This window comes from Mobula hypostoma, chromosome 18, assembly GCF_963921235.1.
Source record: "Mobula hypostoma chromosome 18, sMobHyp1.1, whole genome shotgun sequence".
NCBI classification, from domain to species: domain Eukaryota; kingdom Metazoa; phylum Chordata; class Chondrichthyes; order Myliobatiformes; family Myliobatidae; genus Mobula; species Mobula hypostoma.
Genome location: NC_086114.1, coordinates 64075997 through 64093803, shown reverse-complemented (window position 1 = coordinate 64093803; position 17807 = coordinate 64075997). Strand labels below are relative to the sequence as shown.

Genomic DNA, 17807 nt, shown 5'->3' with positions numbered 1-17807 from the left:
ATGGTTCCACCTCCTTCTACTACCCATTGTGTTTTCCCCTATTCCTTCTTCACCTTTCCTGCCTATCACCTCCCTGCCTCCCCTCCCCCCTTACATCTTTCCCCTTACTGGTTTTTCACCAGGAACCTACCAGCCTTCTCCTTCCCACCCTCCCCCCACCTTCTTTATAGGGCCTCTGCCCCTTCCCTCCACAGTCCTGACGAAGGGTTCCGGCCCGAAACGTCGACCAGTCTTTTCCACGGATGCTGCCCGACCTGCTGAGTTCCTCCAGCGTGTTGTGAGTGTTGCTTTGACCCCAGCATCTGCAGATTATTTTGTGTTTACTGTGATACAAGTATTGGTATAAAGCAGAGTAGACTACAGACCAAATTAAATTAGATTAGATTAGATTATGAAAACACACAGTCCGCTTTTATTGTCATTTAGTAATGCATGCATTAAGAAATGATACAATGTTCCTCCAGTATGATATCACAGAAACACAAGACAGACCAAGACTGAAAAACTGACAAAAACCACATAATTATAACATATAGTTACAACAGTGCAAAGCAATACTGTAATTTGATTAGAACAGACCATGGGCACGGTAAAAAAAGTCTCAAAAGTCTCTTGAAAGTCCCATCATCTCACACAGACGGTAGAAGGAAGAAAACTCTCCCTGCCATGAACCTCCAGCACCGCAAACTTGCCGATGCAGCACCCTGGAAGCACCTGACCACAGCCGACTCTTGAATCCATCCGAAAACTTCGAGCCTCCGACCAGACCTCCGACACCGAGCACCGAGCACCATCTCTGCCGAGCGTTTCGACCCCGGCCCCAGCAACAGGCAATAGGCAAAGCCGAGGATTTGGGGCCTTCCACTCCGGAGATTCTCGATCGCACAGTAGCAGCGGCAGTGAAGCGGGCATTTCAGAAGTTTCTCCAGATGTTCCTCCGTGCTTCTCACGTCTGTCTCCATCAAATCAGGATTGTGCACGACCCCTACTGAACAAATACGATATCATTTTGGAGTGACTGCGATACCAGTATTGGTATAAAGCAGAGTAGACTACAGACCAGTGTCTGTGATACAAGAGGAATAAGGGGATCTTGATGAACATTGAAAGGTGTAGATAGAATGGAAATAGAAGGTCATTTGCTGTAGTAGGTGAGTGTAGGACCAGAGGGTGCAGCCTCAGAATAGAGGGATGTCCATTTAGAACAGAAATAAGGAGGAATGTCTTTAGCCAGAGGGTAATGAATCTGGAATTCATTGCCATGGATGGTTGTAGAGGCCAAGTCATTGAGTATATTTAAAGTGGAGGTTGATAGGTTCTTGGTTAGTTAGGGTGTCAAAGGTTATAGAGAGAAGACGGGGGAATGGTTGAGAGGGATAATAAATCAGCCATGATGGAATTTCAGAGCAGATTTGATGGGCCAAATGGCTGAATTTTTCTCCTGTGTGTAATGATCTTACAGTCTCTAGTATTGGTATAAACCAGAGTAGGCTATAGACCAAGTGCTGGTTAAAGGGGTTTGTATTAATAGGCATTTAATGATCAGCATGGACACGATGGGCCAAAGGGCCTGTTACTCCATCCTTCGCAAAAGACAGGACCTCCTGGAAGCGACCTATTTCAGTTCAACTTCCTATTCCCGTTCTGGCATGTATGACCATGGCCACCTCTACTGCTGCAATGAGGCCACACTCAGGCTGGAGGAGTAACACCTCGTACTCCATCTGGGTAGCCTCCAACCTGATGGCATGAACATCGACTTCTCTAACTTCCTGTAATGAATTCCCCTCCCACTTCTTTCTTTTCCATTCCCCATTCTGATTAATTCTTCTCATCTCCTCACCTGCCCTCACCTCCCTCCTCTTTCCCTTTCTTCCATGGTCCACTCTGCACCTACCACCTGCCAGTTTCTGACTTCATTCCCCCTTTCCCCCCTCACCTGGTCTCACCAGTCACCTCCCACCTTACCCTTCCCCCCGCCTTCTCATTCTGGCCTCTGCCCCCTTCCTCTCTAGTCCTGATAACGGGACTAGGCCATCTATAGATGCTGCCTGACCAGCTGAGTTACTCCAGCATTTGTGTGTCTTGTTCAGGATTTACATCATCTGCAGAATCATAGAATGTTATAGCACAGTACAGACCCTTTGCCCCAGAATGTTCTGTCAACCTTTTAACCTATTCTAAGCTAACCCCCCCCTCCTACATCATTATATGTCATGTCCTATGACATGGGCAGTCATGGTCTCTGCACGACCGTGATTGTCCTTGGCAAATGTTTCTACAGAGGCGGTTTGCCATTGCCATCTTCTGGGCGGTGTCTTTGCAAGATGGGTAACCCCAGCTATTATCGACACTCTTCAGAGATTATCTCAATGATTGGCGTGGCATAACCAGGACTTGTGATATGCACCAGCTGCTCATACGGCCATCCACTGCTTGCTCCCATGGCTTCACGTGACCCTGATCAGGAGGCTAAGTGGGTGCTACACCTTGCCCAAGGGTGACCTGCAGGCCAGCAGAGGGAAGGGACGCCTTGCACCTCCGTTGGTAGAGATGTGTCTCCACCTTACTACCCAATGGCCCTCCATTTTTCTGTCTGCTGTTTCTCAGCTGTTTGACTGTATGGTTGTTCACTTTTCATGGACTCTTCCTCTGCACCACCAAGGACAGCAGGAAATTGGCTTCTCTGCTGGCAGATGGAAGTGGTGAGAGACTGGACTAGATGTCAGCATCTCACAATATCTATCCTGGCTCCAACAATATCCATGCAATAACAAGGAAGGCATGACAACTCCCTATTTCATGGGGCAGTTGAGGAGATTTGGTATGTCACCAAAGACTCTACCAGATTTCTGTGGATGTACCGTGGAGAGCATCCTGACTGGTTGCATCACTGTCTGGTGCGGAGCGGCCACTGCACAGGACTGGAAAAAGCTGCAGAGGATTTTAAACTCATCCAGCTCCATCTGGGCACTACCCTCCCTGCCTTCGAGGACATCTTCTAAAGGCAATGCCTCGAAAAGGCAGCATCCGTCATTAAGGACCCCCATCATAAGGACATGCCCTCTTCTCATTACTACCATCAAGAAGGAGGTGCAGGAGCCCAAAGACACACGCTCAACATTTTAGGAACAGCTTCATCCCCGCCACCATCCGATTTCTAAATGGACAGTAAAACAACCCATGAACAGTAACTCGCTGATTTTGCTCTTTTTTCGCACTACTTGTTTAATTTTTTTAAAATATGTTTCTTATTGTAATTTATAGTATATTTTATGAGTTGCGCTGTAGTGCTGCTGTAAGATAACAAATTGCACAACATATGTCGGTGATATTAAGCATGATTGTGTACTATGTTTCAGATCCTGCTGTCATCCTTTGGGATGACAATTAGAGGAGCGGGAAATCGTAGCTACAAACGGTCGCTCTTCCACCAGCTCCATGTTTTTCTGCTGCTCTCTGAGTTATTGGCAACGGGTAAGAAACCAGCCCTCGGTAATGCGTTTCCTGCTCCTGAAATGCCCCGGTGTGTTACTTGGCCGCCGCTTGTAGTGTTACTCTGGGCACCAACTGTAGTTTGGTAGATAACACAGGTGTGACGCTATTACCAGGTTCAATTCCCACCACTGTCTGTAAGGAGTTTGTACGCTCTCCCCATGACTGTGTGTGTTTGTGTGACTCCATTTACCTCTCAGCCCCAATCTCCTTCTCCCCATATCCCTTCATGCCCTGACTAATCAAGAATTTGTCACGTCTGCCTTAAATATACATGAAGACTTGACCTCCACAGCTGCCTGTGGCAATGAATTCCACAGATTCACCACTCCCTGCCTAAAGAAATTCCTCCTCATCTCTGTTTCCTCTGGATGCTCTGGTTTGCTCCCACAGACCAAAGACATACAGGTTAGTAGGTTAATTGGTGACATGGGAGTAACTGGGTGGTGTGGGCTTATTGAGTGGAAGGGATGTATCTCAAAACAAAATAAAATAAAAGATTAAATAGCCAAGTCACCTTGTATTCCGGGATAGATATTAGCCAGCGGAAAGCCTTGCTCTTTAGAGCTGTGTTTAGGATATTGGAAGTGGTGAGAGACTGGACCGGGTGTCAACATCTCAGAATATCTATCCTGGGTCCAACATATTGATGCAATTACTAACAGTGGCTGTCATTTCATGATGAGTTATGAATTGATTTGGGATGGACAAATTGGCCTGGCAAATTGTCCATGAGTGTAACAGCGAACATTTGCCCTCCTGAAGGACATTGAGGTACTTAGAGACATCCCAAGAGCTTCAAAGGAACTGTGTCCATGACCAGCTTTTTAATGAATTTAAGTTCTCCAGCTGCTGTGTGGGAACAGGAATTTATACCTCCAGATCAATCATCTGGACCTCAGGAAAATAGTCCAGGATCATGACCAGCAATCTACCCTCTTGTGAAGGGACTGGGCAATCAGCAGGACTGGCTAAGGTTAGGAAGGGAGGATTCATCAGGCTCTTGGTCAGTAAAAATTCTGCAAACATAGAGACGTTTCCCGTGCCTGGCGTCACTTCATGGACATACAATCAATCTATGTACATAAGCTATCTGATGTACTTATATTTATTGTTATTTTAAAATTATTATTGTGTTCATGATCTTTTTTTTTGGTGCTGTGTCAGATCCGGAGTAATTTCATTCTCCTTTGTGTACTGGAGATGACATTAAACAATCTTGAATTTTTAATTTTGAATTTTAAAAGAAGCGCATGAAAAATGATCCTTGGTGGAAGTTGTGTGAGTCAGATTGCTCCTGATGGAATTAGTGTTTCAATGAGATAGGCACAGGGATGAAAGAATCATGGAGTGCTAAGGTTAGAATGATCTCCTCGACACAACACTGTGGGCTGAAGGATTTTTACTGTGCTGTAGTGTTCTGTGTAATTGTTTCTTGGTGCATGCACGGGTAATGTGGTTTTGTTCGGATCCAGATTTATATATCACATCTACATCAAATCAGTGAGGATGTGCTGGGAGCAGTCCACAAGTGTCACCACACGTTCCAGAGCCAAAACAGCATGTTCACAATGCTCAGGACAGAACACGATGTTACGGAAACCACGAGGCAAGAGCATTCTTGGGAACACAAACCTCCCATAACACAGGGGCTCTCTGTACACATACAGGAACAAGATATACCAGTTAGTTGTGTCACAACAACCACCTTGTTCTCAATGTCTGCAAGACCAGAGAACTGATTGTGGATTTCAGGAAGGGTAAGACAAGGGAACACAAACAGAGCACAGATTTGACCAAAAAAGCTACTTGTAACATCTTTTCTGAAGCAAATTGAGGTGAACTGTCGCCTCAGTGAGGAGGCAGGTGGAGGTGAGGCTGGTTTGGGGGATGAGCCTCGTGGAGGCATTGCGAGGTGCAACGTGTTCGATGCACACGGAACCGGGGTTCATGTCGCTGCTGGAGATGGAGTGAGCGATTTGGAGAGGAGTCGGTGTGGAAGAGTTTCAGTGCCCAGTCAGATTGCTCCAACTGCTGAGCTGATTTGGTGAGATCGAGAATCAGGCAGCCCAAGAGTATCAGAGCACCTGCATTCCAGTCCTAGAATGTGGTTCTACTCAGCAATTGGACAATTCAAACGTCAGTCAGATAGGCTGGAAGCCTGAGAGTCGGGCTGATTTCACTCGCAGTCCCACAATTGTTTATTCCTTTCTCCGCGGTGCTGAGGCTGTGAACTGATCGGGCTGCTGTGCTTTTCTGCCGTGCTGGTGTGATGAAATGGAGACTGAGGCTCGTCTTGGGCCTACTGTGTCTGCTCGGGCGTGGATCTGGGACCCAGGCCGGGTTGCCATGCTGTTGGCTTCTATTGTTGCATGAAGGTGTATTTTTCTCTGTCTCTCTTTCTCTGCGCAGTGGTTTTTGGTCTTTTTTTACTGGATTATTTTGGTTTCTTGCTTTATGGCTGCCTGTAAGCAGACAAATTTCAAGGTGTATAATTTATACATTCTTTGATAACAACCTCTCCCTCAATGTCACAAAAACAAAGGAGCTGGTTGTGGATTACGGGAGGAATGGAGACGGGTTAACTCCTATTAACATCAATGGATCTTGGGTTGAGAGGGTGAATAACTTTAAGTTCCTCGACATCTGCATCACTGAGGACCTCACGTGGCCTGTTCACACCAGCTGTGTGGTGTAAAAGGCACAACAACGCCTCTTTCACCTCAGATGGTTGAGGAAGTTTGGTATGGGACCCCAAGTCCTAAGAACCTTCTACAAGGGCCCAATTGAGAACATCCTGACTGACTGTATCACTGCCTGGTATGGGAACTGTACCTCCCTCAATCACAGAACTCTGCAGAGAGTGGTGCGGACAGCCCAGCGCATCTGTAGATGTGAACTTCCTATGATTCAGTACATTTACAATGGCAGGTGTGTAAAAAGGGCCCATAGGATCATTGGGGACCCCAGCCATCCCAAACACAATCTATTCCAGCTGCTACTGTCCGGGAAGCGGTACCGCAGCAAAAAAGCTGGACTAACAGGCTCTGGGACAGCTTCTTCCACCAGGCCATCGGACTGATGAACTCACGCTGATTGGAGTGTGCTCTGTATTACATTGATTGTTCTATTTATTATACATTATTATAAATTACTATGATTGCATATTGCACATTTAGATGGAGACATAAAGATTTTTACTCATGTATGTGAAGGATGTAAAAAATAAAGTCAATTCAATTCAGTTCAAATGTGCTTTGAATCTTTGACGTGTCAGCCGATGGCCTCCTCTTTTGTCTCAATGAAGCCACTTTCAGGGTGGAGGAACAAGACCTCATATTGCATCTCGGCAGCCTCCAACCTGATGGCATGAACATGTGATTTCCCCTCCCTCTTCACTCTTCTTGTATTCCCCACTCTGGCCTCTCACCTCTTCTCTTCATCAGCCCATCACTCTCCCTGGTACCCCTCCTCCTCCTCTTTCTCCCACGGTCCACTGTCCTCTCCTATCAGGTTCCTTCTTCTCTAGCCCTTTACCTCTTCACCCATCACCTCCCAGCTTCTTGCTTCATCCCGCTCCCCCACCAACCTGGCTTCACCTAGCACCTTCTAGCTTGTCCCTGCCTCCCCTCCCCCTGCCGTTTTATTCTAGCATCTTCCCCCTTCCTTTCCAGTCCTGATGAAGGGTCTCAGCCCAAAATATCAATTGTTTGTTCATTTCCATAGATGCTGCCTGACCTGCTGAGTTCCTCCAGCATTTTGTGTGTTGCTCTATTAAATAAGATTATCTTTATTTGTCAGGTGTACATCAAAACATACGGTGACTTTAAAAAGTATTCACCCCCTTGGAAGTTTTCATGTTTTATTGTTTTACAACATTGAATCACAGTGGATCTAATTTGTGTTTTTTGACACTGATCAACAGAAAAAGACTTTCTTGTCAAAGTGAAACCAGATCTCTACAAAGCAATCTAAATTAATTACAAATATAAAACACAAAAGAATTGATTGCGTAAGTATTCTCCCCCTTCAAGTCAGCAATTGGCAGCAATTACAGCTTGAGTCTGTGTGGATAGGTCTCTATCAGCTTTGCACATCTGGACAAAGGCAATTTTTCCCCGTTCTTCTTTACAAAACTGCTCAAGCTCTGTCAGATTGCATGGGGGTCATGAGTGAACAGCCCTTTTCAAGTCTAGCTACAAATTCTCAATTGGATTGAGGTCTGGACTCTGACTTGACCACTCCAGGACATTAACTTTGTTGTTTTTAACCCATTCCCGTGTAGCTTTGGCTTTATGCTTGGGATCATTGTCTTGCTGGAAAACAAATCTTCTTCTAAGTCGCAATTCTCTTGCAGATTGCATTAGGTTTTCTCCAAGATTTCCCTGTATTTTGCTGCATTCATTTTACCCCCTACCTTCACAAGCCTTCTAGGGCATGCTGCGTGAAGCATCCCCACAGCATGATGCAGCTACCACTGTGCTTCACGATAGGGGTGGTGTATTTTTGTTGATGTGTGGTGTTTGGCTTGTGCCAAACATAGCATTTAGTCTGATGGCCAAAAAGCTCAATTTTGGTTTCATCAGACCATAGAACCTTCTTCCAGCTGACTTCAGAGTCTCCTACATGCCTCTGGCAAACTCTAGCTGAGATTTCATTGAGTTTTTTCAACAGTGGCTTTCTCTTTGCCACTTTCCCATAAAGCTGCAACTGGTGAAGCACCCAGGTAACAGTTGCTATATGCACAGTCTCTCCCATCTCAGCCCCTGAAGCTTGTAACTCCTCCAGAGTTGTCATGTGTCTCTTGGTGGCCTCCCTCACTAGTCCCCTTCCTGCACGGTCACTCAGTTTTTGAGGATGGCCTGCTCTAGACAGTTTTACAACAGTGCCATATTCTTTCCATTTCTTGATGATTGACTTAACTGTACTCCAAGGGATATTCAGTGTCTTGGAAATTTTCTTGTATCAAACTCCTGACTTGTGCTTTTCAGTAATCTTTTCGCAGAGTTGCTTGGAGTGTTCTTTTGTCTTCATGGTGTAGTCTTTGCCAGGATACTGACTCACCAGCAGTTGAACCTTCCAGATACAGGTGTATTTTTACTACAAATCAATTGAAACACCATGACTGTACACAGCTCTCCAAAAACAGATCTCTATTTAACTAATTATGTGACTTCTAAGACCAATTGGCTACACCAGTGTCATAATAAAGAGGGAGGGCGAATATTTATGCTATCAATTATTTTGTGTTTTATATTTGTAATTAATTTAGATCACTTTGTCGAGATCTGTTTTTACTTTGATACGAAAAGAGTCTTTTTCTGTTGATCAGTGTCAAAAAAGCCGAATTAGATCTGCTGTGATTCAGTATTGCAAACCAATGAAACCAAGGGTAGTGAATACTTTTTATAGGCACTGTACGGTGAAATGTTATTTTATGTCAATGACAAACGCTGTTTGGCACCATCAGAACATGCCCACAATTGGCATGTCTTTGGAATGTGAATGGAAACTCCTGCAAGAACGTGCAAACTCCTTACAAACAGCGGTGGAAATTGAACCTGAGTTGTTTTACACAAACCCTTGTACCCATTTACCTGAAGTATCACCACCCTTCTGCAGCTGTGTGTGGCATTGTTCTGTTCTGTATCTCTAACTCTGTCAGTTTACACAATCGATGCTCTGACAGTTAACTCTTCACTGTCCAGTTTCTGCCTCTAAGTTCGGGACCTGTGAGCCGTACTTGGATGCTGCGGGAATATATCACCCTGGATTCTACTGTCCGCGCCTCAACGATGACCAGAAGCAAACATATTGCTGCCGGCAGAGTAACCAGACCCTCAAGTACTGCTGTAACAGACCTGAGTTTCAGAGCACCAAGGGAGCCAACGTGACCGAGGCCACCAGGAGCCCTGTGTATGTATGATCCCATCTCAGGGTGGGGAGAATGTGCCGGCTGCAGACAGGCCCAGTCACGTGGACTGGCAAGTCTGCTTTGTGAGCAGTCGGAAAATGTATGGCAGGGTTTGGTCTCCAGACCAGAGGTGACTACCTGGCCCTGGAGACGCACACAATGTGCTGGAGGAAGTCAGTAGGTCAGACAGCATCAATGGAGGGGAATAAGCCGTCAACATTTCAGGACCCTTCACCGTGATGAAACATCAACTGTTTATTCATCTTCATAGTTGCTGCCTGATCTGCTGAGTTCCTCCAGCATTTTGCATGTGTGCTCTGATTTTCTAGCATCTGAGAAACTCTTTTGTTTGCCCCTGGAGCCCACCACTTAGATGCTTGATTTTTTATGTATTCATTTTCTTTAGAGATACAGCACAGTAACAGGCCCTTCTGGCCCAGTGAGCTAGCACAGTCCAGTGACACCCCTGTGACCAATGAGCTCGCACGGTCCAATGACACCCCTGTGACCAATGAGTTCGCACAGTCTAATGACACCACTGTGACCAATGAGCTCACACGGTCCAATGACACCCCTGTGACCAATGAGCTCAACAGTCTAATGACACCACTGTGACCAATGAGTTCGCACAGTCTAATGACACCCCTGTGACCAATGAGCTCACACGGTCCAATGACACCCCTGTGACCAATGAGCTCGCACAGTCCAGTGACACCCCTGTGACCAATGAGCTCGCACAGTCCAATGACACCCCCGTGACCAATGAGCTCGCACGGTCCAATGACACCTCTATGACCAATGAGCTCGCACAGTCCAATGACACCCCCATGACCAATGAGCTCGCACGGTCCAATGACACCTCTATGACCAATGAGTTCGCACGGTCCAATGACACTCCTGTGACCAATGAGCTCGCATGGTCCAATGACACCCCTGTGACCAATGAGCTCACACGGTCCAGTGACACCCCTGTGACCAATGAGCTCACACGGTCCAGTGACACCCCTGTGACCAATGAGCTCACACGGTCCAATGACACCCCCGTGACCAATCTCACACGGTCCAATGACACCCCCGTGACCAATGAGCTCGCACGATCCAGTGACACCCCTGTGACCAATGAGCTCGTACGGTCCAGTGACACCCCCGTGACCAATGAGCTCGCACGGTCCAGTGACAACCCCGTGACCAATGAGCTTGCACGGTCCAATGACACCCCCGTGACCAATGAGCTCGCTCGGTCCAATGACACCCCCCGTGACCAATGACCTCATACAATCCAATGACACCCCTGTGACCAATGAGCTCGCACGGTCCAATGACAACCCTGTGACCAATGAGCTCGCACGGTCCAGTGACACCCCCGTGACCAATGAGCTCGCATTTCCTTGGGAATAAAACTGCATTCACCTTTACGGCCTTACAGATGACCTATGACCTTAAAACAGCTTATTCCCTATGCCTTAAAACAATTTGAATTCCTTTAAAATGAGCCTTGGATTCAATATCTGCAACTGACCGGCACTGACCAATCTGTGGAGAGTTAAAGACACTTACCTTCGTGTACGTATGGAGGATTTTCCTGATGTGCACCCTCTAAGGAGAGTTATAGACATTGATCTTTCTGTGTGTGTATATGTGTGTGTATATACATGAGAGAGAGAGAGAGAGAGAGAGAGAAAAGGGATTTTCCTGACGTGCACCCTCTCTGTGGAGAGTTACAGACATGGGTCATGCTCTGTGTGTGTGGAGGATTTTCCTGACGTGCACCCACCCTCTTTGTGCTTTCTACCTCCACATCTGCCAGACCCATTATCTTGAAAATCCAGATTGAGTCACACCTTGACCCTCTGAGTTCCAGGGAACTGAACCTGAGCTGATGTGTTTGCTTCTCGTTATTTAACCCTTGGTGTCCCTGGTGAACCAGTGCCACACCCTTTCCAAGTCAGTACATGCATCGAGCTGTCGGAGGCTCATTACTGACCCCAGCAGGATGTAATCGGGCTTATTACAGACCCCGGCAGGGTGCCGTACATTTGTAGTATAACTTGTCCCCTGCTGTGTCAGTGGATATAACACGAGCTTTCTAGTCTCATTTTGATGAGAATCAGCAGCAGGTTTGTTATCGCTGACTTTCGGTGCCCGTCGATGATATTTTATTCATCTTTGGACCCAAACCCTTGACCCGGTTTGGATCTCTGCTGCTTTGGAGGTATACTCTTCCAATCCTTCCTGGGTTGAAATTTCACCTTGTTACTGATGACCTTGAAATCCATTTAGAACATAGAACATGACAGCACAGTACAGGCCTTTCGGCCCGCGATGTTGTGCTGTCCTTTAACCTGCTCTAAGATCAATCTAACCCTTCCCCTGCTTTTAACCTACTCTAGAATCAATTTAACCCTCTCCCCCCACCAAGACATCCACCACCACCCCGATAGTTCATTGTAGGTGCCCACCACTCTGAGTTTCAAAGAAACCCTACCCTAACCCCCTGACATGCCCCTTCACTTTCCTCCAATCACCTTAACATTATACCCCTTGTATTAGCCACTTTAGTCTCAAGTCTCTTAGCTTAGTCTCTAATATATCTGCCTCTACCAGTGTGATCCACACACCCACCAGGCTCTGGCATCCCCCTATGCTTTCCTCCAATCACCTTGAAATGATGCTCCCCTGGGAAAAGTCTCCCGCTGTCCACTCGATCTTGCTGCAGATTCTCACAATTGTTCCACTAATGAGCTATCTGTCCTGCTTAATGCAACCACATGTGCAGTTGTCAAAGTGATTTGTCTTCATGTCACTGCTGAACATGAGTCTGTGGCTTCTTTATACTGTTACCCAACTATCCTTCTCTTTATCGGTATGGAGAATAACTGTGACCACACCATAGGCCCCTGTGGGAACCCCATCGCCCTCCCCGCTACCAATCTGAGCTGCTGACCAGTGTCCCAATCTCTGTCTCTGGTCACAATCAGGTCAGTAAAACCCCTGTGGTTCCCTAGCACATGCATAACATGCCGCAGCAACTCGGTGGGTCGGGCAGCATCTATGACAATGAATAGACAGTCGATGTTTCAGGCTGAGACCCTTCATCAGGACTGGAAAAGAGGGGAAAGGCTCCAGAATAAGAAGGTAGGAGAGGGGAAGGAGGACAAGCTGGAAGGAGATGAGTGAAGCCAGGTAGGTGGGGGAAAAGGGGAAATGAAGTAAGGAGCTGGGAGGTGATAAGTGGAAAAGGCAAAGGGCTGGAGAAGAAGGAATCTGATAGGAGAGGAGAGTGGATCATGGGAGAAAGGGAAGAAGGAGGTGAGGAGAAGAAATAAGAGGTCAAAGTAGGGAACCGACGGAGGAGGAGAGCAAAAAAGAGAAAAACAATTTCCAGAAGGAGAAATCAATGTTCATGTCATCAGGCTGGAGCCTACCCTGATGGAGTATGAGGTGTTGCCCCTAATCCCTGAGGGTGGCCTCATCGTGGCAAAGAGGAAGCCATGGACCAACATGTCAGAATGGGAATGGGGATAGGAATTAAAATGTTTGGCCACTAGAAAATTTTGTTTTTGGTGGATGCAGTGGAAATGCTTAACAAAGCAATCCTGCAATTTGCATCAAGGTTCCCCCAACTTTTTCATTTAATGAATCATCTCTGAAAAGTGGCTGGAAGTCCAACAGAACAATGTTAGGCACCCCTTCAGAAGGCTTATCAAGTCCCCTAAGCTTCACGCTGGGCTTCGGAGGGAAGGGGATTTGCTCTGGGAGAGTGAGAGTGGAGGACAAGGAGAGGCAGCAGGGTGAAGAAGGAGCCATTCAGTTGTCATCTGCTGTGAGTTTGTGGATTACAGGGTTTAGTTTGCCGGTATTTGGGGCCATAGGGTGGAACTGGGTGGAGTTGCAAAGAGGAATGGATGGGGTGGGATGGGTGGGTTGTGAGGAATGGATTGGAGGTGGTGAGGAATGGATTGTAGAGGTGCAGAATGAGTTGGGGGTGGTGATGAATTGATTGGAGGTGGTGAGGAATGAGTTGGGGGTGGTGAGGAATGGATTGGGAAGGTTAAGGTGGTGATGGGGATGCGTCGGTGATGAGGAATGGATTGGGGTGCTGAGGAATGGATTGGGGGTGAGGAATGGATTGGGGGTGAGGAATGGATAACTGGGGGTGAGGAATGGATTAGGAGTGGTGAGGAATGGATTGGCAGTGGTGAGGAATAGATTGGGATGGTAAGAAATGGATTGGCGGTGATGAAGAATGGATTGGGGATGGTGAGGAATCGATTGGGGAGTTAAGGTAGTGATGGGGATGGGTTGGTGATGAGGAATGGATTGCTGGGGGTGAGGAATGGATTGGGGATGAGGAATGGATTGGGGGTGAGGAATGGATTGCTAGGGGCAAGGAATGAGTTGGGGGTGGTGAGGAATGGATTGCCGGGGGTGAGGAATGAATTGGGATGGTGAGGCATGGATTCGGGGTAGCGAGGAATGTATTGGGATGATGAGGAATGGACTGGGGGAGAGCTGAGGAATGGATTGCGGATGGTGAGGAATGGATTAGGGGTTAAGGTGCTGATGGGGATGGGTTGGTGATGAGGAATGAATGGCTGGGGGTGAGGAATGGATTGGGGATGAGGAATGAATTGGGCGTGAGGAATGGATTATTGCGGGGTGAGGAATGGATTGGGAGTGGTGAGGAATGGATTGGCAGTGGTGAAGAATAGATTGGGATGGTAAGAAATGGATTGGCGGTGATGAAGAATGGATTGGGATGGTGAGGAATGGATTGGGGATGGTGAGGAATTGATTGGGGGGTTAAGGTAGTGATGGGGATGGGTTGGTGATGGGGGATGGGTTGGTGATGAGGAATGGATTGCTGGGGGTGAGGAATGGATTGGGGATGAGGAATGGATTGCTAGGGGCAAGGAATGAGTTGGGGGTGGTGAGGAATGGATTGCTGGGGGTGAGGAATGAATTGGGATGGTGAGGCATGGATTGGGGGTGGCGAGAAATGTATTGGGATGGTAAGAAATGGATTGGCGGTGATGAAGAATGGATTGGGATGGTGAGGAATGGATTGGGGATGATGAGGAATCGATTGGGGGGTTAAGGTAGTGATGGGGATGGGTTGGTGATGGGGGATGGGTTGGTGATGAGGAATGGATTGCTGGGGGTGAGGAATGGATTGGGGATGAGGAATGGATTGCTAGGGGCAAGGAATGAGTTGGGGGTGGTGAGGAATGGATTGCTGGGGGTGAGGAATGAATTGGGATGGTGAGGCATGGATTGGGGGTGGCGAGAAATGTATTGGGATGGTAAGAAATGGATTGGCGGTGATGAAGAATGGATTGGGATGGTGAGGAATGGATTGGGGATGATGAGGAATCGATTGGGGGGTTAAGGTAGTGATGGGGATGGGTTGGTGATGGGGGATGGGTTGGTGATGAGGAATGGATTGCTGGGGGTGAGGAATGGATTGCTAGGGGCAAGGAATGAGTTGGGGGTGGTGAGGAATGGATTGCTGGGGGTGAGGAATGAATTGGGATGGTGAGGCATGGATTGGGGGTGGCGAGGAATGTATTGGGATGGTGAGGAATGGATTGGGGGTGATGAGGAATGGACTGGGGGAGAGCTGAGGAATGGATTGCGGATGGTGAGGAATGGATTAGGGGTTAAGGTGCTGATGGGGATGGGTTGGTGATGAGGAATGAATGGCTGGGGGTGAGGAATGGATTGGGGATGAGGAATGGATTGGGCGTGAGGAATGGATTATTGCGGGGTGAGGAATGGATTGGGAGTGGTGAGGAATAGATTGGGATGGTAAGAAATGGATTGGCGGTGATGAAGAATGGATTGGGATGGTGAGGAATGGATTGGGGATGGTGAGGAATCGATTGGGGGGTTAAGGTAGTGATGGGGATGGGTTGGTGATGAGGAATGGATTGCTGGGGGTGAGGAATGGATTGGGGGTGGTGAGGAATGGTTTGGGATGGTGAGGAATGGATTGCTGGGGGTGAGGAATGGATTGGGATGGTGAGGAATGGATTGGGGTGATGAGGAATGGACTGGGGGAGAGCTGAGGAATGGATTGCGGATGGTGAGGAATGGATTAGGGGTTAAGGTGCTGATGGGGATGGGTTGGTGATGAGGAATGGATGGCTGGGGGTGAGGAATGGATTGGGGATGAGGAATGGATTGGGCGTGAGGAATGGATTACTGCGGGGTGATGAATGGATTGGGCGTGAGGAATGGATTGGGGGTGAGGAATAGATTGGGGGTGAAGAATGGATTGGGAGTGGTGACGAATGGATTGCTGGGGGTGAGGAATGGATTGGGGGTGAGGAATGGATTGGGAGTGGTGAGGAATGGATTGCTGGGAGTGAGGAATGGATTAGGGGTGAGGAATGGATTGCAGGTGGTGAGGAACAGATGGGGGGGTGAGGAACGGATTGGGGGTGGTGAGAAATGGATTGAGTGCATGGTGAGGAATGTATTGGGTGTGGAATGGTTTGGGGGTGAGGAATGGATTAGGGGTGGTGAAGAATGGATTGGGAGTGGTGAAGAATGCATTGGGATGGTGAGGAATGGATTGGGATGGTGAGTAATGTATTGGGCGTTGTGAGGAATGGATTGGCGGTGGTGAGGAATGGATTGGGATGGTGAGGAATGGATTGGAGGAGATGAAGAATGGATTGGGGTGAGGAATGGATGGGGTGGTGAGGAATGGATTGGGGGTGGTGAGGAATGGGTTGGGGTGACGAATGGATTGGGGGTGGTGAGGAATGGATTGCGGAGTTGAGGAATGCGTTGGCGGTGCTAAGGAATGGGTTGGAGTGGTGAGGAATGGATTGGGGGTGAGGAATGGATTCCTGGGGGTGAGGAATGGATTGAGGATGAGGAACGGATTGGGGTTGAGGTATGGATTACTGTGGAGTGAGGAATGGATTGGGGTGGTGAGGAATAGATTGGGGGTGAGGAATGGATTGGGGTGGTGAGGAATGGGTTGGGGTGGTGAGAAATGGATTGGGATGAGGAATGGATTGGGGTGGTGAGGAATGGGTTGGGGGTGGTGAGAAACAGATTGTGATGAGTAATGGATTGGGGTGGTGAGGAATGGATTGGGGATAGTGAGGAATGGGTTGGGGGTGGTGGGGAATGGATTGGGAGGGTTGAGGTGCTGATGGGGATGGCTCGGTGATGAGGAATAGATTGCTTGGGGTGAGGAATGGATTGGTGGTGAGGAATGGATTGGGGGTGAGGAATGGATTGGGGGTGGTGAGGAATGGGTGGGGAGTTTTGTGGAATAGGGTTGGGGTGAGGAATGGATTGGGGGTGAGGAATGGATTGTGGTGGTGAGGAATGGGTTGGGGGTGGTGAGAAATGGATTGGGGTGAGGAATGGATTGTGGGTGTTTAGGAATGGGTTGGGGTGACGAGTGGATTGGGGTGGTGAGATATGGATTGGGGAGGTGAGGAATGGGTTGGGGAAGGAAGGAATGGGTTGGGGGTGAGGAATGAATTGCTGTGGTGAGGACCGGGTTGGGGTGTTGAGGAATGGATTGAGGTGCTGAGGAATGGATTGGGGGGTGAGGAATGGATTGGAGTGGTGAGGAATGGGTTGGCGGAAGAGAGGAACGGGCTGGGGTGGTGAGGAACGGATTGGGGTGTTGAGGAATGGATTGGGGTGGTGAGGAATGGGTTGGTAGGGTTAAGGTGCTGATGGGGATGGGTTGGTGATGAGGAATAGATTGGGAGTGAGGAATGGGTTTGGGGGTGGTGAGGAATGCATTTTGGGGTGACAAATGGATTGGGGTGGTGAGGAATGGATTGAGGGTGAGGTATGGATTGATGGGGCTGAGGAATGGATTGGGAGTGGTGAGGAATGGATTGGCCACGGTAAGAAATGGATTGGGAAGGTGAGGAATGGATTTGGGGTGGTGAGGAATGGATTTGGGGTGGTGAGGAATGGATTTTGGGTGGTGAGGAATGGGTTGGGGTGGTGAGAAATGGATTGGGATGAGGAATGGATTGGGGTGGTGAGGAATGGGTTGGGGGTGGTGAGAAATTGATTGTGATGAGTAATGGATTGGGGTGGTGAGGAATGGATTGGGGATAGTGAGGAATGGGTTGGGGGTGGTGGGGAATGGATTGGGAGGGTTGAGGTGCTGATGGGGATGGCTCGGTGATGAGGAATAGATTGCTTGGGGTGAGGAATGGATTGGGGTGGTGAGGAATGGATTGGTGGTGAGGAATGGATTGGGGGTGAGGAATGGATTGGGGGTGGTGAGGAATGGGTGGGGGTGACGAATGGATTGGGGGTGGTGAGGAATGGATTTTGGGTGGTGAGGAATGGGTTGGGAGTTTTGTGGAATAGGGTTGGGGTGAGGAATGGATTGGGGGTGAGGAATGGA

The 17807-nt window shown here is 48.2% G+C and overlaps 1 protein-coding gene across 1 annotated transcript in view; it reads left to right on the top strand.

Moving 5' to 3' along the window:
• The window catches only part of LOC134358245 (protein shisa-like-1), a 34378-nt gene that overhangs the window by 3774 nt on the left and 12797 nt on the right, over positions 1–17807 (top strand). The window contains exons 2-3 of the mRNA XM_063070262.1: positions 3363–3477; positions 9204–9411. Coding sequence (XP_062926332.1) covers positions 3363–3477; positions 9204–9411 — 323 coding nt within the window. The remainder of the gene's footprint in view (positions 1–3362; positions 3478–9203; positions 9412–17807) is intronic.